We start from the raw sequence: 27,319 nt of genomic DNA on the forward strand, positions 1-27,319 counted from the left end.
AAATAATAAATTTCGCTAGTGAATAAACTCTTCGTATATTTGCTAAGGACAAACCGTTTTATCTTTACGCGGCCCGCGACAAAGAGTTAGTGTCCGTACGGCAAGTGCAAAGAAGATCCCCCCGGTAAATTTACACCGCTGTTCTCCCGTGTGCGAACATAAATAAAAAGCAAGAATAGATTTGATTTTGACGTTTATACTTTAAGTAACAATGCTTAAATCGCTCAATTTTTTTTCTCGATTAAAAAAGTCTTATGTTTTGACAGCCCCCTTTTCAATTGCGCAACATAGGAAAGACAAAAACTTTATTAAACATAATGGCCTAAATGCCATACAGAATGGTTTTATTCACCAATGCTCGTACTGAATCATTTAATTCGTCTATGATCGTACCGAACCAAATATTTGACCAACAATAATTGTACCGAATCATTTTATGATTTTCCCATAATGTACCAAACAAATAACGCTTCGCAACAATATTTTATTGTATATACGACTAATATGTTTAATAAAATGTACGGAACATAGACGAAAATATTCCGCTTTCGCGCACCTTAACATGGCCATTCAAGATACAGGCGTGAACCCTGCAAAGTAAATTGCCTTTTCCTGGCTGGAAGGCAACCTATCTGTTGAAGGTTATTTATTTAGTTACGTTCCACTAATGAAATTATTAGTCAAATTTTATTCCGTTTCACCCACATTTCTGGCTTGAACGGTAACACTTAACGGACTGGACATAAAATTGAATTCAAAATTGAATTTGAAAATGGAATGGAAATCAAATTATCAAATTATAGTGGTTGAGACAAAAAATACGAATTTAATTTTAAATCGAAAAACTAATTTGACAGCACTTTTACTGCCTTCCAGTTACCCTCAGTGCTGTGCCCCTGATAGGTCCCGCAATTATCCTGTACAAAATTTCCAAAACGGAGGCGCAGCGCCGGTAGTGCTTACTGGTAAAAAGTGATGCTTTTTTCAGATTTCTTGTGATTTCTTGACTTCTTTCAAAAATGTAAAAAAGAGTTTAATCCTAAGCCTAGTATTTTCGGAGGAATAGTAAAAGTAAATAAGTAGATTTGACATAAACGGAGCTACTTAACAAACGCGGTGGCCCCATCAATAGAAGGTGGGGGGGCACTGTTGTAAATCGAGCGAGAAACATACGATTCCTACTATTACGCGTGCGAGTATGTAAAGCATAGCATCCAGAGATTACGCCACTGGTGCAAGCGAACGACAACCAACTCGCGAACGCACAGCCCCGTATAGTATATCACTATTCACTATTCGTTGTTAGCAATAGCCCGTGGTAGATCAACGGATCTCGGGGTTGCTCGAAGGACTTATTTCTTCAGTCGGCGATAGCCCGATTGGGGTCGCATTGAATACACTAAGTCTGAAGTCGAAATGGCTTGCTGTATTAGTCGAAGGGTTTGCTTTTATAGTTGAATTGTGGTGGAAAATATCGGTAATGCATATCGATATTTTCCCTATTCTAAATGCAAGCTAAAAAGAGATAGACTACTGGGACAGAAAGATTCTTTGTTCGATACATTTGGTTCTAGAATTGTAATTTGAATCCTTACTGAACACCGAGTCACATCGGCCACCGACGGGTCGGAGAAACAGCTCAGCAGAATGCGTGCACTTAAGAAGTGTATGCATGACGCTGGTGCTTGCGTGCGATGCCCGCCGTGTGTCTCAATACGGTCGGAGTTATTTCGGTCGGAGATATTTGTTTACATGATGATGTGTATGGCTAGGGTAGAGTACGGATAGTACACCCGTAGCGTCTTTCTGCACAGGCTACTCGTGAGGCAAACAACTCGTGTGCTGCCAGCTGTCTGTGAGGGCTAGCGGCACACTGGAATACTGATTTTGCGTTACTTTTTCTTTCCTTCTTCATCTTACGCTTCATTGGCACTAAACTTAAGATTTTTACTTCTTAGGATTTTTACTTTTTGACCCAAAAATGAATAATCTTCCAAAATTTAATTTAAATCCGAGAACGGTCGATTACAGGTTTGAGCCTTTTCGCAATCACTTCGCGTGGAACGCTGCGCGGGTGTGCTTGAAATGGGGATGACTTGCTGAAGTCAAAAATCGATAACATCAAACGACTGATGAGTTGGAGCAGATAACATTTCAACCCGATTACTGCATTGCACTGTTTATTTATTTACTAGCTGAAGCCCTCATGCGTCTTAGATTGTCTTAAATTTTTCGCTTTCGATCAACTTTTTTACTTCACTTGAATTTTGTACAAAATTTAGGTGTTTTATTCAACAGACTTCGACATACAGTTAGTTGTTATAACACAAAAAATACAAAAAATTGTTTCAATACTTTGTTTAGAACTATGAAGTTCGAAAACATGATTTTAATACAGCGAGCAAAAATTGCAATTCCAAAAATTGCTCCAGTTCTTCATTATAGGCAAAATATTGCATCCAACAAATGTTTAGCAGGTTTGTTTTACCTGATTCAATTTATTTTTGTTTTTACCTTTTTGAAAAGCTCATGTAGAAAACTAAAAGGGTAAAGACGGTTCTCCAGGGTTGCTCATTGCGCCTGCTTGTAACATTTACCCCTAAATGTGAAATGTTATTCCATACACAGGATTGGAAATTTTATAATTACTTGGCCCTTTTCTATGAAGTTGTTTTACTACAGAAATTTTCTTCGAACATAATTGAATCGTTTGTTTGAGAAACCCCCGAAGCGCCATTTGATATGAGTCAATTTTCATGAGTTTTTGACAGTTTTGAATCCTCGGGTATCCTACATCTTCTCTCAAATTCTGGAAAACGGTTGGTACCACAAACCCCTTTTAGTTAAGGTTGAAAATATTTCGAGAAAATCGGTTTTTTGTTGTTTTCCTATAATTGTGCCAAAAGCACATGTGGAGTTTCTCAAGCAAACGTTTCAATTGAGTTATTTGTATTATTTTGCTCATAGACTTAGAATATTCAATACTGATCACTTTGGATTAAGGACTTTGAAAGGCTGCAAACATAACCAATCTTTACTAGTTTTGCGGTGATGATACTCTAGTTTGCTACCTGGATCGTTTGTATTGATTGATTCGGTTGTGAGAAAGTTTACTTATAATAGAAAAAATTATAGGCAAAAAAACTACTCTTACGCCGTCACTAGATTAAAATGGGAATTTAAACTTTGCTCCAGACTCTGCCTGTCACTCAAGCTAGTTCGGAGTTCGCCACAAACTTGCGGCACCCGAAGCAACGAAACGTTTAACGTTGGACAACTGCTCGCAACTGCTGGCTTGGACCCCACGCGCAATTATTGTGTCTTGTCCGTTCTTTTCCCAGCGGCGGCAACATCGCTGCTTGTCTGCTTGTTAGACGAGGACTAACGGAACATGACATCGGACAGTGTCGGCGCTCCAGCAGCGACGCAGTGTTGCAATTTCTAGCATGCAGAAAGAAGCTCCGACTTCGTTGTGTAGTATTTTTTCTATTTTATTTTCGTTTATTTTAACTTTTACTCGGAAAGAAATCTAGAAGTTTACAGGTAAACTTTCGCTAAGTGGCTTATAGCCGCACGGTCGTCGGTCCTATGGTTCGGAGAGTTCAGACCGTGGAAAGTCAGAAAGTCCCCCTGAGCATAGAATTAAACTTAGTTTGATATTTTCGCTATCTACGCTTATTAAGTTGCAAGTTTCAAAGGATTAAATTAAATCTGTGGAAGGCTTCGAATGTTTCGTTCGAGAATAGGAATACCTTGGGGCACTTTTGTAAACTGAACTCGTTAATTCAACAGACTTTTTACAGTCAATGCTATGATCCTGTTGACTGCAATAATCTCTCTCGGTCGGTGTGTTAGAACAGAACCACACCCGCCGGGGAGCAATAGAAATGTGACGCTGAAAAACTTAGTCCAGTTGTAGAAAGGAACTTTTCCGATTGCCAGTGCCGCAGCAGGTTACTGTGCTACAAATTAAATTTCGGAAATAAATTTAAAACTATTAGCTCTGGCACCAACAATCCAGAAAACAAATCCGAACAAATTGTGTTTGGAAACTTACCGGTTCTTTTCTTCCCCGAGAGTAGCATAAGCAATAAAGGTTGTGCAAAAATCATTATAAACTTTTCCAAACATCTAGTTTAGCACTTAGTGCAGCAACCCCGGTGTTGCATTTCCCTTTCCAACCTATTTTTTTTGTCACAAAATGCAGTCAGCATTAGGACTGGGGGTACGACAGACTGTGGAAATCGTTTTCATTGTTGTTTCACTGTTGGTTTTTTTTTTCGTTTTTGTGCCCGTCGCCTAATTTAGTTTGTAGCGTAAAAGTTTTGCTATTTGGTTGCAGTTTTATATCTCTCCTCGGTCGGTCTTTGACTCCCATCTCTTGCGATTTTTTTTTCACCAGACCACAGTGCCGACACAGTCGACAAAGAACTAAGTGAATGTGCCTAAGTGTATGGCAGTTTGGTCTGCAAGTTATCCGCAATTTCTTTCGTCATATAATTAAGGTCATTAGCTAATTACCTTAATAGTTGGCTTGTGAAACGAAATAAAAATAAACACACGATGAGGCTAGTTTTGTCCAGTCGGACCATTCCTGTCTACTGTTTTTGTACTTGTTTTTAAGGGCTATTTAAACAGGAAATATATTCCTGGTAATTTTTTTGTCAACATTGTTTCAAACAAATTAATGATTAGCTTTAAGCAATACACTTGCTCATAGATTTTTTCGTTATTTTGGCCACAATTTGATTTTGTTTTAAACTGAATACTTTCTTATTGGTGTGCGTGCAATTATTTCAATTTTTAATGTTAATTTTTTATTTTCATTATCAAAACCTAGTTTTTTATTTAAATTTCAACTCCAAAACAAATGTCTAATTTAATTCTTTCTTGTCTATCAACAGCACAAATAACACAATGGAATCTGATCTTCTACGGAACGGAAACGCCAGCCCAGCCGGACGATCCGATTCGTCTGGGGAAACCCGCCTTCAGTGATAGCAACTATGGCGGCGAAATCGAGCACAACTCGCTGGAGTTTGACAATGGCATTAGCAGTGACCAGTGGCGGAATATGCAACAGGTAAGTTTACTGCCAGGAAACATCCACGAAGGTATTTACTATGCAAAAGTCCCAGTGTAATATTGTTACAACATACTCGAGAAAGCTGCTTCTCGCTCACACCCGGACACCGGGCAGTACGAATTTTATTGACGGCAAAATCTTGTCGGTGCAGCAGCAGCGTGCCTGCCTTGCAAAAACCAATCTAATGAAAGTGCTGGCATTACCACCGGTCGACTGAGCATTAGGATAAAATGTTCACTAATGGTCAACCGACCATTCGGTCCGTCCCAAGTGCTCTCAACAAACCTGGCTTGCGGCAGGACTCTGCTAGTGCTGAGGTTGTGATCTCTGCTTTCCGATTGCCATCGCATGGATCAGACAGCAACATTTACATACAAATAGAAATCAGCAAACGGACAACCCACCACCCTGAGCTGAACCGCCTTCTGGTGGCCAGGGACCAGGGCTGCTGCTGCTGCTGAAAGTTTGGACTGCAAACTGAGAAACATCGGATAAATACGTACGGGCACTTCGTTTGGTTTATGGTTTTCCTAATGATGGGTCAGTGAGATATGGGAAACAACAAGTTGGTCGGATCAAACTCTATTTTCGGTTTTTGCCAGTTTCTCGTGCAAAATGATAGTCATCCAGCATGAAGCAAAATAAAAGTTACTTAATGTGTTCAAATTTTGAACCTAAATCTAATATTTTTAAGTAACCTAGCGGTATTTTCGAGGAAAATCGTAATTTTAAACCAACCAACGGTTCAATTGTAAACTCGAAACGGTGCAAAACATTGTTCAACACTTCGGTCATAATCATTGAACGATTTATACACGATCGGCTCTCTCGTCCCTCTCAGGATGAGGATGAGGATGAGGATGAAAGCCACCTGTGACAGGTGACCGCCTCGTCGAAGGAAACTATTTATCCACAATTTGTGCACCGGCAGCAACAGCAGCTTCCACATCGCCTCCCTAATTGTACTGCGGCGAGTTAACTGCAGTTGACATGTTGGTGTTGCGCTGGTACGACGACGACACAGCCAGGCGGAATGAGTAATGGAAAATAGATTTTCTGTTTATGATACCGGACTGACCGGAGGGATGTTGCTCGTTCCCTCTCTGCCCGATGAAACCGAGGAAATTGAATTTGGGTATGCTTTTCTTGCATGAGGAAGCTAAGTAGGAGAAAGGGTACATTTGACACAGCATCTCAGCAGTCAGTGTTGGTTTCTGGATTACTGGACCGTTCATTGTGGTGTGCCAGAAACATGAATGCGGTAGCATATATGGGTTCCTTTCAATTAATTGTTACGCAGATCTAGTTTTTACCCGGAATTCATTTAGTATTGATCCAGCATTACTATATCGAGTAATAATTCCATCTCTATAGTGTGAAAGCTATTCTCTCAAGTGGTTGACCAGTTGTTAAAAGCATGCTCATTAACTTACATATTTTACTTTACTTTACTTTTATTTTACTTTACGGTTTATATAGGGAAGTAAAATTATCAATACTATTAGGGATCTTTCTGTTAGAGAAACTTCTGGTTCGTGTTTGCGTAAAATATCCCTTTCATTGAAGGTAAAAACAAAACACTTTGCCACTTCATTGCAAATTCATCGCAACTTCCGTTCTTTAAAAAATAATATCTCAAAAACTAAAATATTATACACTAGCTGTCCCGACAAAATTCGTATTGCCAAAAATGAAACTGTACTGAACATACATCCTGGGTGCTACCCCCCGCAGTGGCCAGCGCTTCTGACGGTAGGTCGCTGACAACACTCGTGGCCTGCGGCCGTCTCGCCCTCATCATCTCATCTAGTGTTACTATAGGTAGTTTCTGGTGGTCTTGTTATTGACTATTGTTTTATGAAAGAGTTTAAAATTTTTCGAATTCGATTAGTTTTTAAGTTACGCAAAAATTTCTGTTTCATTTGTATGAGAGTCCGCCCCCACTACCACAGGGGTGAGGGGTCTCAGACCATCATAAAATAAATTCATACCTTTAAAATCCCCCACGTGCCAAATTTGGTTTCATTTGCTTGATTACCCGAGCAGGAGCGAAGAGCAAAATAATATAAAAACAATATCAAACTGTGTTATAATGGTATATTTTGTTATTGAAAAGATATGGAGATACATTGATAACACATTTAGTTATTGAGCAGATATTTAAAACGGTGGTTGTAAGATGAGTTTAAGGACTGATTTTGTTATCATATCTTATTTTGGCCTTAAAATGACATTCGATATAACTTTTTTTATTGATTAAAGAGATATTAGATTATAAATATTTTATAAAATGATTGTTTAATATCTCATATACTACTGCACTTGTTATTTAATACCTTAATAATACTAAAATATGTTATTATAAACTCTGAATACGGTCATGTTATTGCTTTGTTATTCAAATAACACAAGTAGTTATTCTTCTGGCCTTAAAGGAGTAAAATTATGATATTATTTTTTGTTATTTTACCAACTATGTCAGCCAAAACAAGACCAAATTTTGATATGAGTTATTCGATTTTCAATAACATATTTTGATATTATTTTGCTCTTCGCTCCTGCTCGGGTAGTTCTCGAGTTATGCAGAAATTTGTGTTTCATTTGCATGGGAGCCCCCCTCTTAGAGGAGGGAGAGGTCTCAGTATACCATAGGAAAAATTTTTGGCTCCAAAAACCCCCACACCCCCTCTTGAAGAGGGGAGGGGTCATAATTCCTCTCCTAAAGATGGGTCTCAATTCACCATAGAAACAAAATTTGCCTCTGAAAACCCCCACATGCCAAATTTGGTTCCAATTGCTTGATTAGCTCTGGAGTTATGAATAAATTTGTATTTCATTTATATGGGAGCCCCTCTCCTAAAAAAGGAGGGGTACTAATTCATCAAAAAAAATCCTGCCTCCAAAAACCCCCACATGGCTAATTCCATTTGATTAATTAGTTCTCGAGTTATGAGGAAATTTGTATTTCATTTGTATGGAAGCCCCCCCCCCCTTAAAAGGGGGAGGTGTCATAGTTCCCTTCGTAAAGAGGTTAAGGGTCTCAATTCACTATAGAAAAAACCCTTGATTCCAAAAACACCCACATGCCAAATTTGATTCCATTTGCTCGATTAGTTCTCTAGTTTTGCAGAAATTTGTGTTATATTATATGGCAGTCCCACCTCTTAGTGGAGGGAGGGGTCTCTAACCATCATAAGAACCTTCCCCGGACTCAAAAACTCCTACATGCAAATTTTCACTCCGATCGGCTCAGTAGTTTTCGATTCTATAAGGAACATACGGACAGACAGACAGACAGAAATCCATTTTTATAGGTATAGATTTGTATGGGATTCCCCCTTCCTAAGGAAGGCAAAGGTCCTAATTCACCATAGAAAAAAATCCTGCTTCCAGAACCCCTACATGCCAAATATTGGTTTTATTTGCTTAGTTAGTTCTCGAGTTATGAGGAAATTTATACTTTATTTGTATGGGACCCCCGCCTCTTAGAAGTGGAAGGTGTCTCAGTACACCATAGAAAAAATTCTTACGTCTAAAAACCCCCACATGCCAAATCTGGTTCCGTTTTCTTGATTAGTTCTCGAGTTATAAGGAAATTTGTATATTATTTGTATGGGAGCCCCGCCCCCACCTTCTAAAGAGGGTAGGGGTCCAAATTCACTATAGATTAAAATTTTGCCTTCTGAAACCCCTACATCCTCAATTTGGTTCCATTTGTTTGATTAGTTCTAGAGTTATGAGGAGATTTGTATTTCATTTGCATGCGAGTCCCCCCTTTTAGAAGGGGAAGGGTTCTCAGTATACCATAGAAATCAAGAAAGGAAATGGGACAAAAAAATGGGACAGAAAACAAAGAAAAGAAAAACGAATTAACGAAAATGTTAAATTATTTTCGTTAATTCGTTTTTCTTTACTTTGTTTTCTGTCCCATTTTCTTTCTTGATTTCTTTGGTATACTGAGACCCCTTCCCCTTCTAAGAGGGGGGAAGAGAGAAAAAGGAAACGTTTTTCTTTAGTCCGTTTTTCTTTCCTTCTTTTTTTGTAATTTTTTTTTAATTTTTGGTTCGATTTTCTTGCTGGGTTCCTTCGTAATATTTATCCTTTTCTTTATTTTCTTTAGTTTTCCGTTATACGGAACAAAAAAAGGTAAAACCGACTAGAAAAACCAGAGAAAAGAAGGAACAACGATAAAGAATACGGAGAAACCCAGAAAGAAAATGGGACCAAAAATGAAAAAATTGTACAGAAAAAGAAGAAAAGGGAAAGAGCTAAAGCGGAAGAGAAAAACTAGAGAATATAAGGGAAAGCGACAAAGAAACCATAGAAAACGAGAAAGAAAATGAAGACAAACTGGACAGAAAAGAAAAAAACGAGACAAAACAGGAAAAACGAGCCTGAAACGAGGTAAAACGAAAGAAAAAAGTAGAAAAACGGAATCGAGGAAAATCAGGACAAAGAAAATGCATAAAAAACAGGACATGAAAAGAAGAGAAAAGGAATAGAAAAAAGGAAACAGCGGGATAAGAGGAAAAACGAGAGAGAAAAAGAGGGAAAACGTGACAAGAAAGGGAATACGGAACAGCGAAGATTATTATTATTTATTACAAAAATCCATCTGACTGTTTGTCTTAATGAATAAAATAATTCTGTCAAATAACTCAAACACTTCATTGAAACGTTGGCACATAATTCTGAAAGGTTCATGAGCCCCAAATTGGCGGTTCCGCGGCTCTAGGTACAGAAAATTCCTTTGACGTAACTGCCTAACAGGAGCATATATGTTCAACTGCTCCAGCAGCGAAGGGCAGTCCACGTGATTGGATAGAAGCTTCGCAGCGAAGACAGCTTGGGCAATTCGACGTCTCAACTCCAAAGGTTGAACACCAAGAAGTCGGCAGCGATCTTCGTAGCGTAGCGCGTAGCGGATAAATTTCTTCTGTACCGTTTCTATTCTGTTGCACCAGTTTGCGTGAAATGGGCACCAAACAACGGAATTAGTTTCTAGGATCGATCTCACAAGAGAGCAATAGAGCGATTTAAAGCAGAGAGGATCACGAAACTCATCGGCAATTTTGAAAATAAATCCTAGCTGGCGGTTAGCTCTTGAGATGATACTTTCATAGTGGTTCCCGAATGTTTGCTCGTTGTCTAGCAGCACTCCCAGGTCTTTGACACATTGCACACGGAGGAGGCAGTGGCCCGAAATAGTGTAGTTATGTTCGATTGGTGCACGCTTTCGGTGAAACGAAATTATGTTGCACTTGTCTATACTTAATGTTAGATAGTTTGTTGCACACCAGTTCACAAAAGCATGCAGGTGGTATTCCTGTAGTTCCACGCAGTCGCTTTGCCACGTGATAACTCTAAAGATTTTTGTATCGTCAGCATAAAACAACCGACAGTCCTGCGGAAGCAAAAGCGCGACATTGTTTATGAAAATCGAGAAAAGATGCGGGCCCAGGTTGCTGCCTTGTGGTACTCCAGATCGATTGAAGAAGCAGTTGGAAACAGTAGATCCTACTTTGACACATAAATTTCGTTTCGTTAAGTAAGATCTAAACCAGCAGATGGCGTCCGTAGATACACCCAGTCGCTCCATTTTTCCTAGCAGTATTCCGTGGTCTACAGGGTCGAAAGCAGCTTTCAGGTCTAGATAGAGAGCATCGGTTTGCAGGCAAGAGTCCAAGCTTTGGATACAGCGAGAAACAAAGTGCATCAAATTTGTGGTTACCGATCTTTTTGGAAAAAATCCATGCTGCTCAGCATCAATGCAGAATTTACAGCAATTATCTCGAAAAGTTTTGAGCAAGTTATGTCGCGTTTATCGCCTTTTTCCAATATATAGAAAAAGATAAGAAAACTTCCATCGAACAGGGAATTTGTGTTGCTGTATCGACATGTTCAAAAGCTTGGCAATAGGAGAACTAAGTGCAGAACCGCATCGTTTCAATACCGCAGAAAGGATGCCATCCGGTCCAACTGCGTACGAAGTCTTCAGTTTACCCAAAGCAGCAATAACGGTATCAGTATTAATATGGGGCAACCCGAATGGAAAAGCGTCACGTGGTGCTACGTTGCTGGCTTCCACAATTTGTGCGCGAGAAGCGATGGAGTCGTTGAATGTTAATTTAAAATGTTCGGCGAAAAGGTCGCACTTCTCACGTTCACTGTTGGCGACGCAATTTCCTGAAAACATGAACGACGGAAATTCATATTCCTTGCGCTTTGTGTTCACAAATGACCAGAATTGTTTCGGTTGCAGGCGAAGATTATCTTGGACGCGCTTCACATATCGGTTGTACAAATAAGGATTGTAGCTACGGTATTGGTGGCTTGCAATATTAGTCTGAATCTTGTAGTACGGAGAGCGATGGCAACAGTACTTCAGTAGTGCGACTAAACGCAAACGCTTAGGCGTGCGTAGGCGTGCATTCGACCACAATGGCTTCCGTGGCGATGCACGAACATGGACTATCCGATTGATGACGGTTTCAATAATACTGCTGAAACGGCATACGGCATCGTCAATACTGGGGGAGACTTCGAAAAATGTATTCCAATCAACATCAAAAAACGCAGCGCTAAGTGCTAGATAGTCAGCCCGACGAAAATTCAATCTTAGATTTTGAGACGGTTGGACGTACAGCACTGGTAGAGGAAGATTAAACGACACAGCTATAGCAGGATAAATATCTTCCAGGTCGACCAGCGGCTCTTGCGAAACAGATGCGGCACAGTTGGGCACAGCTAGATCGTTCACAAGAGTGAGATCCAGCATGCGACCGTCCAGATTCAATATGGTATTGATTTGAGTCAACCCATGCAGGTTAAAACCGTCTAACAAGGAACAGCAGCTGACAGGCATTTGTGAGCGCATCGTATCCACTACGGGTAACCCATCATTTGAAATTACCCAATTCACACCAGATTGGTTGTAGTCGCCAAACAGTAACGCTAATGTGCGTGGATCCACACAAGACAACACAGAACCGATTGAGTCAATATGCTGTTGAATAAGCTGAGAGTCAGATTTTCGGTCGGGGGGCAAATATATGACACCCACACTGACAATAGCACACGACGACGACGATTATTCACCCACAACTGTTCGAGAGTGTTGAAGATAGGTGCTGGATCGATGCGGCAATTAAAATTATTGGAAACAGCTATCAGTACACCTCCACCGCGCACCTTACGACTATTCAGATGAGAGCGGTCGTTCCGGAACGCAGTATACTGATTTCCAAATAGTTGCGTCGAGAAAATGCGGTTGTCAAGCCACGTTTCGGTAAGTACTATTACGTCGTAATCTCCTTCTGACACATCCAGAAAGAAGGAATCAATTTTTGTACGCAACCCGCGCACGTGATGATAATAGATGCGCAGCCGATTTGTTTGCGAAGCCAACACTTGATCCGGCGTCCTAGAATACAAGGAATTATCAGGTACCGCCAGCTCAGGTATACAATTATACTTATTATAAGGCTGGAAGATCCCGTCCCCATTTTCGAACACAGGACCGTCGACGGTGATGACGGTGGATATCAGCAGCAAGCACGACTGTGTCGGAGGGGTCAGGGGCTTCCATAATGCCTGTTAAAGAGTGTCCTGGATCCAAAACAGCAGTAGCAGAAGTGTCAGTTGAGCGTATGAACGAAGTCAAGATGGTATCAGAAGTGTCAGCACTCCGATCGTCACGAATTAAAACCATTTTTGAAGAGTCAGTTATACAGCTTCGGGTGGATTTATCCCCAGCGTCGATCCAACATATCTGTTTTTTGGCATGTCTATAAACTCCCAGAACAACAGTCCAGTTGACCAGGAAGAGTCAGTCAGTGCCAACTGGTTAAGGCGTGGGTCTAAACCAATTTTGTACGAAACAAAAATTAGGTTCGACGAATCAGTGCCTTTTGGAACCAAACGAGCGACATCAAAAGCATTATCCTCATCAAGATCGAGACAACGAGATGAGGATGAGGGAAAAGAAGAACAGTGAGATATAATAAAAGAAATCCGATAGAGGAAAGAAGGAAATTGGGAAAAAGAGGTCTTACGGGATGTAAAAGGATAAAGATCGGACAAGAAACGGGAATAAGAAGATGAGAAAAACTGGAAAAACGGTTGGAAGAAAAAGGTAAAACGAAAGAGAAAAAGACGCAAATGGGGAAATAAAATAGGAAAACTGAAGTGGAAACGAAAAATAGGGAGCCAACAATAGAATAAACGTGAAAGAAAAGCAGGAAAAACAAGGCATCAAACGAGGAAAAATGAAACAAACGAAGGCGAAAAATGTGAATGAAAGTGGTACAGGAGTTAGAAAAGGACGGGAAATGCAAACGAAAAAAAGAGAAAGAAAATAATAAAAAACGAGTGAAAAACAAGAGGACAAACAGAACTGAAGGGAAGAAAAAATGGTAAACGTACCAAAGAAAAGTGGGTCAATGAAACAGAAAACACGGGATAGAAAAAAGTAAACGAGCGAACGTTATAGAAAAGCAGAAACCACAAAAAACAAGAAAAGAGGTAAAACGTGTGAGCGAATTACACGAAAAGTGTCAATTCCAATTTCAAATTAAAATTTCGTGTCTAATTTCATCTCCATGTCCAGTTAACATTGTCCAGTAAGTAAAACTTCCGGTTCAAATCATTCCAAGTTGAAGTCTACTTTAGTGTCCATTGTCAAGTCCAATTTCAACTCTAATTTATAGTCCAGTTCCAATCCAGTTGCACCCGACGCGCCTGAGTTTTCAACCAAATCGGCCGGTATTTTTGTGATAAATAATAATAGATTCGCCATCTTCCGATTACTCGCTTTTTCTAGGCCAAAACATTCTTCTGAAAGGTCGGGTCGGGCCTATCTTTTGTTTATGTCTGGCCACACTTATGACTAACACAGACGATTCATATCTGTGGATCACTAAATTTAATGCAGAGTTTCTACTGAGACGCTCGATGTAACTAATGTTTGATTCCGAATATTTAAGTGAGCCCACAGAAATAGGTCCTGGGTAGAGAGCGAGCTGCAAAGCGAATGCGCCGATTTTTTATTGACATCATATATTACTAGCACGTCACAGGCAATTTGATTTACTTGAAATCATAAAGTGGTTTAGGTTTAGGTTAACGTTCTCTATTTTTACGATCGATTTTTTTACGTTACCTCAAATTGTGGATGTAAAGCGAGACTTGAGTGTACTTTTTTCTTGGATTCAGAGAGCAAAAATAAGTTGAACACTTGTAGAGACAAACTTTGATGATAAAGTTTGTTTTGAGCTAACGTCAAGCGAAGCTTAAAGGAGTTCGAATTCTCAATTTCCTTTGGTTTCAACTTCGCTCACGTTTACGTCCGATTGAGCTGAAATTTTGCCAGAGTCAAGTCGTCTGGAGTTTCGAGCATCACTTTCGGAGGCTGTAGGATGGATGCATAACTTTTTCTTTTGCTGCTGCTATGTACGTGTTCTCGGTTAGCCATATTCCTGTGCCTTGACAGTGCACAGTGAATCTTATTATTCCACACGAAAAATCATATTTCTTGCAGTAGACCCATTCATACTGAATTCTGCTGTGGTATGGCACCCACCAAACTTTACTATCCGAAACAAATGTCAAAATGGTATAGGGAAGATGATGGGTTTTCTTCCTAAATTAAAGCTCTGCAGTCGCAAGCCGTTTAATAATATTGAATGGTTTTGTAATTTCGAATGAAATGTTTCAAAAACTTACTACAACAAATAATTCTCCAACATTCTTTTTTTATTCACAGATCGGAGAAAGCCACGTGGACGTTCAGCGGACCGCTTCCAACGATGTGACGAGTTTGGCCTGCGTCAGCTACTCGCTAGCGCGCTGCATAGGTGCGTCTTTGCTTGTTTTGTTCCTTTCCCATTACCTTAAGCAAGTAAAATTAATCAGCAGCAGTAGGTAATTAATAATGAGTTCAAACTAAAACAAAAAAAAAACAAACAAACAAACCACAAACCTAACAAACGAAAAGCGCAAACCAAAAAAGATACGAAGAGACAGTGCGGAGAGGTTAATTCCAATGCATAATGGCTAACAAACACATGTATTATAGTGAACAAGAAAAACTGAAACAGCGGAAAACACTACGCCTTCCCATAACGACTACCGTAACGCCAAGTCGCGCAAAAAATAGATAACAATTTAAACAATAGACGATTTTGAACCGTTGGCTAGGAGTAGCGTTTGACATTTTTGAAACTGATAACACATTTATAACAACATAACAGAAAAAAAAACAGTTTTATATCTGTAGTAGAAGAACAAACGCCCAAGAAATGAACAGACACATACACACATTTATAACGTGGGGAGCAAATTTAAAACGAACTAAATCACACAGCAGAGAACAAAAAAAAACAATCGGGGAATCTGAACAACTCAAGCATTTTGTACATTTTAATGAGATTGAAAGGGAAAAGCGTGCATTCGAAAACAAAAAAAAACTGAAATATAATATGTATAAAAGTTAAACCTAATTAAAAATTAATCAAATAAAACGCTCAAAGATAAATCGTTCCGGGGGGAAAAAGGCAAAGCTCGAATCATACTCTCTCACACACACACACAGACACACAGACAAATTCGCAGCGTACTGAGCTTTTATAAATCGACACAGCAGCAAGCAGCTCGATCGAAATCGAATAAAATGTCATACCAGGACTTGCCCCCCATCCACATTTCCCTCTCTCTCTCCCCGCTGGTATGACAGTGGACAGAGATAATACACTGTAAATCCAATCCATCTGATGGGACTCACCCTGCGAGAAGTAAATAGCATTTACTGAGTTGTATAACTTCACTGTTCGAATACTGCACCCCGCGTCCTGTCCGCATTTCCTCGCAAGCGAGGATGGAAACTGAATTAATTAAATGTGGATTTTTTGGCTGACCGAATAGATGACAGAAGGCGGTTGGGGTAGAATTAGGAGAATTTTACATTTGATTGTCATTTGAGCCGGCTTCAATTTGCATTTGGATCTGTTTCGGATGGTTTCAGATATTAATTTAAATTTTTTCTGTGGATAGAAGTAAACTAAGAATTATAACATGGCACGTAAAACTTTTCACTGACCACCATTCAGTATCAATCTAGCCAATCACCGCGGTTTTGTTAACTTACTACAGTTACCACAGTTGAAAACATCAAACAAACCGTTGAAAAAATACACTACTATAAAAGCCCCCCAATTTGATTTGCTCAATATTTCAGCTCAGCGCAACGAATGACTCGGTTTATTGGAGTACAGTCCTATAAAAAAAAGTCAAGTGCCGTTTTCTATAAAAATAGCATACGATATTCAATTGAACGAAATTAAATTCGGCGCAATATACGCGTATATCAAATAACAAGATAAATAAATTATACCGGTATTTCTGCGTTCTCCCTTGACTATCGTTCCGGTTCCTCGAGCTTTCACGAGTAATAAATATCGACAATGGATTTCTATTCGAAGCCCTCCGCGTATAGATGGCGCGCGCGTATCTGGAATTTCATTTTGGCGTTTGTTTGCGAAGGATCCGGAAAGGTTGCCCTGTGCTGTGCTGTGCGCTCAGGTGGCTAAAACAATTAAATTTTTATTCAATCTACTTGTCGAACCTGCCCGCAAAGCGGAAATTATTATCCATGACGGCGGCGCGCTTTATTACACGAAGCGCACGCTGGTTGAGAACAATGTAGTCCTGGACTCCTGGCAGCAGTAGCAGCAGCAGCAGCTATTGATTTAGGTTTCGCTGGAAACAGACTAATTTATTCTGAGAGTGTGTGTGCAAATATTACGCCCGATCCTAGCAACCTGTTCACCGAAGCTGGTGCTTTATTAGTTCGTTTGAACGATGAGAATTGGCGTATTGTTTTGTTTTCTTGTTTGATTTACACTCTATTATTGGTGGATTATGCCATAATAAGTAGCATTAACAAAAAGCGCAAATTTCAATAAGCTAAATAATCTATCAAGTAATTAATTTTGCTTTCTATAAGTTAAATAATTTGAACTGAATCGCAAACAGACAAACAATTGCACTCTGATTGTTCAATAATTTAGTCAAACACAGAGCGACAACTCATTTTTCATTCTTTCACTGTGAATTAGAGTCAATTTGATAGTTCGCGTTGAATAAATAACGACCAAAACCATCGGAATAAATTTAACTGCAGTTCGAACATTGAACAGGCCGGTTTTTCTCTCAAGGTGATTCCCGCGGTATATCCCATCCTACAACCTCCCCCATCCCGGTCCCACACACGTAGAGGTCAGCACATAAATTATTCACCATATGCGCGGACCCAGACGAAATCCGTTTCGGCGTGGCGGCCGTCGGTGCGTAGCGAATTCGGTTCCATCAATCGAGGAGGAGCCGGTTCGCAGCGCAGCAATTAGTTCTGTGGCGGGGGACGTACGCTACATCCCCCCCTCCTCAAGTGAAAGGCCTGTTTGCGCTCCATCATTCATTCATCCTGTCCGACACAGTCGAGGAGGCGAATAATTTTGCAATCGAGCTGCCTGCCTGCCTGCCTGTCTGTCCGACAACTTTCAGCGCTTATTCATCATGCCTCGTTTATGAGCACATTTGTGTAATACGACCAATCTGTTTGCGTGTGTGCATCTGATTGCAAATAGTTTTTACAAAAAATAATGTCGGTGTCAATTATACGGCCCTGGTTCCTTTCATCGCAGACATGAATCACAAAGCCTGCCAGCAGTTCCGAAAACAAACAGAACAAAAAAAAACTGTAAGCCGAACACAAAAATCTATTAATTAAGTCGTCTCTTGGCCAATTGCCCTAGTGATTGCGGTGAACGATGGTTCAACCCTTTGCGGCAGGATAAATACAGCAAATAGGGGCGGCGGCGGCGGTGGTGGCTTTTCGGTTTGTTGGAAACGTGCCGGTTTTTGAAGCGATGAAAAATTCGCACATTTAAGTGATTAACTGCTTCCGATTGGCGGTGTCGATCAGAATCGTTATTATAATTGAAATGACTTTTGAAAATTTTACATATCACACCAATAGCTGGGGATTATTTTTAATCGCCCTTTCACTTTGCCTTTGCGTTTTTTTTCGTTGATATTTGCATTGCATCCGTTGAGAGCGTCGCAAATTATACTGATTTGTTACTATAATATCCAAAATGGTTGACTGTAATAAGTTTATTTATGTTTTTTCGTAAAAGGAATTTATAAACACAGCATTTTTAAGACTCATAATTCAATTTTAAGTTATCGATTGTTAGCGTACTCCCAGGAAAATAATTCACAATCTAAACTCGATTACGCAAGCCCAGTCAAAGATAGACCAAAACGGAACGACAACACATTGACATTACAACAAAGGAAAATATGACAAAAAATGCCAGCCACACGACGGCCAGCAGTTGTGAGCTTGTTTCAGCTGAAAATTTTACGTCCAGTGGTGACAGCGGTGGGATGAACTTTTCAATTCAATGATTCAGATTAAAAAAAAGCAACAAGTTGAATCTATTCTCAAAATCTTCGAAAATAAAAAAATTTAAAAAACTGGATTTGGTTTCACATAGGGTACGGGAGGGTATTTTCAGCAGGTTTCTAAATTCAGCATATTTGCCTCTTCTTTCGCCAATAAAAATACTTTGCCGACATACAATTTTAATATGCTATAACTATTTTTTCAAGACTGTAAGTAATCTACTATTTTTTATTCAAACAACACCAAACCACCTGTTCTTCCACTAGAACTAGGTCGTAGGCCGAAAAAATAGATGCCATCATTTACTTACTTTTACTTTATTTTCTCGGCGACAATCCGCTTATCGAATCCATGCCGAATTCAGGAGTCGTCTCCACACTACTCGGTCTTGGGCTGCCACTCTCCAGTCGCCCCTAACACCCGCTGTTCTAGCATCCTCGTCAACAGCGCTCATCCAACGGGTACGGGGTCTGCCTCGAAGTCGTCGGCCTCTGTCGGGTTCTCTGCTAAATATTGTTTTCGCTGGTGTCTCATCCGGCATCCTTGCTACATAGCCAGCCCATTCCCACGCCATTCAACGCATACGCCACTCACGCAAGCGTAACACAAACAGCCTCCGTTGCTGTGTGCAGATATTCTGCTACCTACCCACTCGCGAACGCATAACCTCATATCGTCTTTCTGCATAGCCCTCTCGCGAGTTAAACAACTCGTGAGTAACCAGCTGCCCGTGAGGGGCAGCAGGGGCGCACTGGGAGACAACTTTTGCATTACTTTTTGTTTTCTTCTTCATCTTCGCCCTCGATTCTACTCACGGGTGGGAGTGCGAGCCCTCGCGAGTGATCGGTATCAACAACTCGGGCTGCAATGACGAACAAGAGCCACGACCGTAGCTGTTACCTAAATACACACTCGTGTAAAAACTCGTCATAGTACATGAATAAAAAAGAGCGAGAGACCGAAAGGGATGCTTATGCCGGCGTGTTTGTTAGAACGGGTATGCGTGTGTGAAAAAATTAGACCACCCGAGTGTGGGCTTCGCAACACTGAATTTAGCTAATGTCCATTCGAAGGGTTAGCACAAAAAATTCAGACACTAAAGTCTGTTTTGTCATAGTGACGTTATTTTGACGTAGGACTAAACGTCTTTCTGGAAGGTAGCTGGTATAGGAGGTCATTCCAAAAAAAATCTGTCGAAAAGTGGTCAGGTTTTGAACGCTTGTAACTTTGCGATTTTCTGATCGATTTTCAATATTTTTACACCAATAGATCGGTAAATCTTTTACGCGTTGATGCAAATAAAGAATAATATTGATTCTGGAGGTTGCCACTATTGAAAAATTGAAAATAATGAAATATTGTCCAACTGGAAATCCTCTCTTCGTGATTGGTTGGAAAAGAAGTCATCAAAGTTTTAACGTGTTTTTTAGAGGAAAAAAAAGTGATGGAATCTCCTCGTTTCAACAGATCGAAGATCCTTTACGACGATTAAACCTAGACCAATTTGATGTCTCTGCTAGGGAAGTACGCCAGTAAAAGTAATAAAATCCTCTCGTACCGACAGGTCGAAGATTTTTTTCGTACCACGATTAAATCTAGACCAATTTGAAGTCTTTGTTAGGAAAATGCCTCGGAAAAAGTGACAACGTGACGATTAAACCTAGACCAATTTGATGCAGGGCTTATTGCTAATTCCCGTCGTAGTAAGTAAAGCCATTCTAATTTTCATTATTTGTTGGATGGATGGATGGAAAACACATAAAACCCTAAAACATATTATTGAAATTACGCAACTGACTTTATTTCTTAAATTCGTCGTACTGTTTTAAAATCCGCCCATCAAAATTTTTCATCGTCCGAACTAAAAATCACAACAATGTTTACGAAGCTAACGCGCATGTATTTGTGTAGGACGGCATGACAAATGTTATTCTGCAAAATTTCTGCAGGTCAGGCAAGTTTTCCAGGCTGTAGAATAACGACAATGCCTTGCGTGAGTTATTTTCATTTATGAATGACGAAAATTAAAACGATTAGTCGACATTTTCTTTTTCGTCGCACGAAAAAACGTAGGAAATTTGGCTGGTAGGACTTCTTTAATGATAAAAAGCATTTAAATAGATCTCAGCTCACTTTGATTGATCGCGTATGATAGACAACAAACTAAAATATTAGGGAATAACTGGTTTTGCATTGCTTGTCATAAAAAGGCTGATATTTTTAATAATTTGTGTTGGATAGGACGGGAATAGGGAATTACGACGAAGCAGCAACATTCCCTATCTGGGAATTGGGAAGTACGCCAGAAAAAGTAACAAAATCTCCTTGTCCCACCAGGTCGAAGATTTTTTATGGCCATTGATGATTAATTAATTCTAAACGAAATTGATATCTATGTTAGCGAAGTGTGCTACAACTGTACTGTTCGGCTGTAACATCTCTATACAGGGGTAGACAATATGATCGGGACAGGCAAAATTTTGACGAAATTCAAACGGCCATAATTTCTCAAAATAAGACATTTTCAGATGAAAGCAATTGCTTTCAACGGGGACATTTTTCTATTTCTTCTAATATTTTCAGGATTTGCGGTGGCCAATGGACACCGGAAATATGAGTTGTCCGGGGGCATGTCAAAAACTGATTTTTTTCATCGCTTGTATCTGTTTCTGTCATGGGAATTTAACCATATTCGTATTTTGTTCCCAAACTAGATATCATTTCCAGTCGATTGGTGAAAAGAGAACGAAAATCCGACGAGAAACAACCGAGCTACCGTTTCAGTGAAATTAGTTCTCGAAATGTTGCCACCTTTATGGTCGTATCTTTATGGTCATATGTAAGCTTGATCGAAACGGCAATGCTTCCAGTTTTAGTGGCTCATAACACCTTAAAGTTAAATACTCATATTGATATGGTTTGCTACATATCCTAAAATGGTCAGAGCAACAGATGTTAGTAGATTTCACCGAAATGGCCATATCTTGGTTGTTTCTTGACAGATTTCTGCTCTCTTTTCACCAATCGACTAAAAATAAAATCTAGTTTTGAGATAAAGTATGAGTATTAAATTTCCATGATGGAAAAAGATACAAGCGATGAAAAAAAAACAGTTTTTGACTTACCCCCGGACAACCCGGAATATCTCTGGTGTCCATTGGCCACTGCGAGTCTTGAATTTTTTGGAAAAAAAACTAGAAAAATTTCCCCGTCGAATGAAATTGGTCTCATCTAAAAATGTCTTTTTTTTTGTAGAAGTTATGGCCGTTTCAATTTCGTCAAAATTTTGTCTGTCCTGATCATTTTGTCTAACCCCTGTATAGAAAAGAGCCTTGTCTGTAACCAAAACCAGGCCCCTGATAGGGCACCATATTTTCGTGGTAAGAATTGCCCACATTAAACAATGGCACAAACCAATTAGAGTAGGGCGGGGCATAAGTGCGATGTTTGAAGTTGTCATCAATTTTCGTGAGATATAAAGAAGGACAACAACATAATATATTTTATAGTGATGCAGTAACTCAATGTCTTTACATTCAACTATAAATCATCTGCGGTAATAGTGTTTTGCAAAATAAATTCTTCTTTCTTCGGAACAAGTGCCGATTCGCACTTTTACCCCACTAGCGGGGCAAAAGTGCGAATCTCGAATCCATGAAATTAGCACAACAGTAGCTAACAAAACCATATTATCTCCAGTCTGCGGCATGTTTTGGTAAAGAATATTCTCAATTTGCACCTTTTCTATTTTGCGCTGGTGTATTGAAGCCTCCGTCAGATCGAAACTTTTCCAAATGTTTGTTTTTTGTTTCATCAGCGGAAAAACATTGTTTTCCTTCGGCCAACATCTGTAGAGCACATAGTTTTCTGCAGATCTTCCATTTCTAGTATCTGTAATATAATGCCTAAAGTTGTATATAATTAGCTATATATTTTTGTCTCATCCATGAATCGCACTTTTGCCCCGTCCGTGAATCGCACTTTTACCCCGCTAAGCACTTGACGGGGTTAGATTCAATTAGGGAAAAGCGAAATATATTTTGTAAATTCTTTTCACCGTATTTTCAAAACAGATATGTGAGTGATGTAAAACGCTGCTACAAATTTTCAACAAGTAATATCCTCCTGTTGATATCGTATTTGCCGTATAACGAAAAATTACATCAAAACCACCCTAAAATAACATTTGCGCATAACTCAGCAGTTGGCCTCGAGGTATGATGCTGGCCTAATAAGCCAGTCGTCGTATGTTCGAATCTCGCCTGGGAGAGGCTGTTGGAATCAATAGGATCGTAGCAACTAGCTCTGCAATTGTTCTGTATTCTAACAGCTGGCTGCGAAGTCAATAACTCTGTGTTATTTATTGAATGTTGAACACTGGACGCATTGGCGGCTACAGCTTGATTTAAAACTTAACGGACAATATATCGAAACAGAGCTTGCATTAAATCTTTCAAAATTGGGTAATAATTCACTTTAGTTGAACTATTTAAAGGGTGGAATTCATAATCCATTCATATTTTTGACACACGTGGGTAGTTTGTTTACATTGAGTTAGAATTTGAAATGAGATTTCTATTTTCGCCCGGGAGGTATTGATCAAATTGTTTAGTTTTTATTTAAAAAAAAAATCCTTTACATGGCATTTTAAAGCAATCGACATAGTCATCTTTCACAAGCACTCAAATCGAAACCGCTGGATGTGACGGGTTTAACAGCCAAATTTCAATACTCAAAAAAATTGACAGCCCTGCATGAAGGTGAATTTAGAACGCTTTCAGCGTATACAGTTTTATCCCTAGAAGTATTCTTTTATCCGTCAGCCCATAGATAGCACTACTGAACTGCTGACAGTGTTTGTCTTTCTCAGTTTTCTACCCTTCAAAACAATTCATTCATGAATTGCAGTGCTGAATGATTGCTCGACTAATCTGTCAGGAAATTTTCTTGTTCTTTTAAACTGCCTACTTTTTAAAATCAATCAAAACCTGACCTAATCGATTAAAACTTAGGAGCAATGCTTACGTTGATTGTAATTTTGTTTGCCGTTGTCGGCAGTTTAAAATGAATCAATGATTCACATTTGATTTCATTCATTATTGTTGAGAATGAACGAATGTAGAGAACAACAAGAACATGAACGCAAGTGAGTCGCTCGAATCATTGGGCACAGTTGGCAATACTGAATTCATTTCATCTGTACTAGAAACAACAAAGGATGAGCTGTACATGACATCAATTCAGACAATTACAATTTTTGTCGCTTGTAATCGTACCATTCTTCTTTATTTTGCTTTAGCTCTAGCGTTTAGCGGTTTAGCTCCACTTCTAGTGAAATCCATAGTGACGCCATTGTCAATGTACCACTGTTTAGTTGAGTTCGAATAGTGAGTGAGTACTCGCCAAGTAGCACCCACCTCTTCTGAAGTAACTCTTTTTGAACCATTGTTTTGGCTTATGATTTCGGAAGCGACGAAATTGTCAATCGTTTTCAGTTCGTGACTGCACATTGCTTTCGTGGAACTTTTTTTGCAGTCTACATAAAATTTTTGTCCAAAAACAACTTCGTGGGAAAAATATTGGCTTCAACCGTTTATTTTAACGATGTTTCCCGTGAGAGTTGAAATTTTTAGAAATGGGAGTATTGTTACCATACAAGAAAGCTATACGAGTTCAATTTAGCAGAACAAATTCTCCTACAATTTTGCCACGTAGTTGAACCATCAAATTCATTCATTTGTCATGTGACAATAACCAAACAAAAAAGAAATAAAATGTACTGTCATAGGCACTACACACTTGCGGCAGTACAAATCAAGTGCAATTTATATCAAGTGTTGGCAGTCAGTGGAAACTGCTCAACATTACCGTACGGACATTTTACCGTAATCTCGAACGCAACAACAACAGCCAATTGAATGGCTCACTCGCCTCAATACTAATTGGCTTTCAGAATACATCATCATCATCATTATTATTAGTATAAATTTTATCGTTTCCGTTTGATTGCAGTTTAATGAGCACTCAATGAACTGTAATCGATCATTCAGTTGAGAGTAATAAATAGCGTGTGATAGTTCACTGCCTCGCCTCGCTTCCTTCGCTCTAACGCGTTAGTTAAAAATGAAAGTCTATTCTATTAATGTTTGTACCATTGTGATTCTATTCTTCTTGAGAGGAATATTTCATTATGCCACCTTTAAAGTTATTCTGGCTGGAATTAATTAGAGTCATAACAACGCATAACCAAACAAGGAAAATGTCGGCTTCCGGGGATGGCCCTTATATTTCTTGCAGTTGTCTTTTGACTTTTGACGGATAGTCAGAAGCCAAATGATGTAAACTAGGATTGGGCGATACCGTATCGATACCCGCGATATCGATACTCGAAGGCCGATATTTCGATATATTTCATCGATACTTACGACGTCGATATTATGATAAATCGATAATTTCATCCCGATACTGTTCTGATAAAGCGGGATATGCAGCTGAAAAAATATAGACTAAAACTAGGTCAGAAAATGTTCAAAAAAACAAAATTTTTAGGATTTTTTCTCGCACTGTTTTCTTTTCAGGTAGCTACTAAGCTTAATTCTCAAATTTACTTCATTAGAAATGACCTCGACACAGCCGTTTTTATGCTAGACGACTTGAAACGAGCCGAACTGTGCCGATTTCGGTACAAGTGCCGAACTGCAAGATTTGTTAAATTTGTTATAATCTTAACGATCTGGCAACCGTGCGAGACGATTTTGACACCTGGCAGTGCTCCCATTTCGTATGTAAAATTGAACCGGAGGTGTGCCGCTTGATATCTTTGAAGTGCCACGGCACAATGTGCTGAGTGTCCGACCCCTTGGAATTGACTCGTATGCAACACCTTGAACAATGTCACTTACATGTTTAACACTTATTGAACAGTAAGTGCGTTCGATATGCGATTTTCAGCAATTCAAAACTGACCAGAGAGCACATAGAGTAGTATGGGGCGTTGAAGGCATAAAGATTTTCAAGCTTTTTACGCGCCATAATAGCGGTGAAAGTGGCAGAGGTGGGTCAGAGATCGAGCAGAGCTAGAACCGGAAAGGAGCAACTCCCGGCGGAACTCTGCAGGAATGGCCAAGAACCGCCAGCAACGACACATCACTGGATGGTTTCAGGGGTTTGGGAGAGAGCTGCCGGATGAGTGGATTGAGGGTGTGGTTTGTCCCATCTACAGAAAGGGGGATCGGATAGATTGCTGCAATTACCGCAGCATAACGCTGGTCAAAGCCACCAACAGATTTTGTTACGTCGTCTATCCCCGGTGGCTGGAGAGTTCGTAGGGTAGTACCAGGTGGGATTTTGAAGGCCCGTGCTACTACGGATCAAATTTTTACTCTTCGGCATGTCATCTAGATGTGTCGGGAGTACAACCCATCATATTTTTGTGGATTCCAGGACAGCATACGATTCAGTCGGGCGTGAACAGCTGTGATGCGGTTTTCCGTACAAAGCGACGTGTCCGAAATAGAGATGTACTGGAGCGAGTGATGTGTTGCGTGCGTGTTTTGGGGGCACTCTCTTTGCTCAACTTGTTTTTATTGATTAATTTTTATGAATCCCTTTTTTTGAGTAGCATTTCCTAATCCCAGAATACCGCCTTAAATAGTATCGATAAATCTAATATCGATGCTTCACGAGCGATATATCGACGGTATCGATAAAGCGGCGGATTTGATATTGATATTCAATTATCGATACTTTCGGGAATTTTGCCCAATCCTAAAACATTTGAATCATTTGGTTCGGAGACTAACCAATAGGAACACATTTTTACCAACAATTATTTTACAGATCAATTTCTCTTTGACTTCAGATGTGGTTATAGCCTCACAATTGAAACCAATTTTTTCCCGGGTAGATCTTAAAATCTACAATTATGTAGAATTAGATGGGGCTAGATCCGGTAGAACGGCCACATCCGTAGATCGTTTGCCAAACAAGGATTTTTTAACGAACTGCAACAGCTTTTTCTTCCATCAACTCTCGGGAACTATAAACTTAGAGGTGTCGATCTTAATGTAATGGAAAAACGGTGGTTTTGTGAGCCACTGCCTGTACAGCTTCCCTGTGCAAGCTTTGATCATCGTGTTCTGTTTGTCATTCCGGTTCGGTACATTCTGAACTTTATACATGTGTAATCCAGAACGTGTCTTTCGTATCTTTTGCCACCACATCCCGAATCAAAATGCTGGGTTGATGCTTGAATCCCGTTGGGTTGACGCCTTCTGCCGCATGGTTGTTGATTGGTTACTTCCAATAGCTGTTCTAGAAATTATTTTTTTTGCAAGCCTTCGTGTTTCATGGGTTTCACACACACCACCGCACCGGCGAACCATGTAGGCCTCTGAATAGAGTTCATTACATTCAAGTGTCGCATTCGTTGACTCGAATCATGAAGTGGTTCAATCCGCGATTCTCGCAGCCAATCGGTTTCATCGAAATAGTAACAAAAGTGTGCTTCATATAAGTATCCTTTTTTAATTTCTTTGCTCTGAATGATATAGGGCCCCAGGGATAATTATGTTCCACCAATAAACTACGTTCGCCAATTCGTACTTTCCATTATTTATAGTTTAATTATATCCGGCGCGCAAATTTAATTACTTTGGTAGAAGACTTTTCGATGAACGCGAACGCCGCGCTGCTCTTCTGCTCTTTACAAGTGAATGAATGAACATTCGAAATAATGTTTTCCCCCAACGGTAATTGAATCTTTTACT

General features: G+C 39.7%; 1 protein-coding gene across 5 annotated transcripts in view; it reads left to right on the plus strand.

The window, feature by feature from the left end:
* Positions 1 to 27,319, plus strand: part of LOC128743980 (furin-like protease 1) — a 570,474-nt gene that overhangs the window by 517,204 nt on the left and 25,951 nt on the right. For all 5 annotated transcript variants that reach the window (XM_053840695.1, XM_053840696.1, XM_053840697.1 and 2 more), the window contains exons 11-12: positions 4,905 to 5,083; positions 14,850 to 14,940. In XM_053840695.1, the coding sequence (XP_053696670.1) occupies positions 4,905 to 5,083; positions 14,850 to 14,940 (270 nt within the window). The remainder of the gene's footprint in view (positions 1 to 4,904; positions 5,084 to 14,849; positions 14,941 to 27,319) is intronic.

Source organism: Sabethes cyaneus, chromosome 3, assembly GCF_943734655.1.
Source record: "Sabethes cyaneus chromosome 3, idSabCyanKW18_F2, whole genome shotgun sequence".
Classification (NCBI taxonomy): domain Eukaryota; kingdom Metazoa; phylum Arthropoda; class Insecta; order Diptera; family Culicidae; genus Sabethes; species Sabethes cyaneus.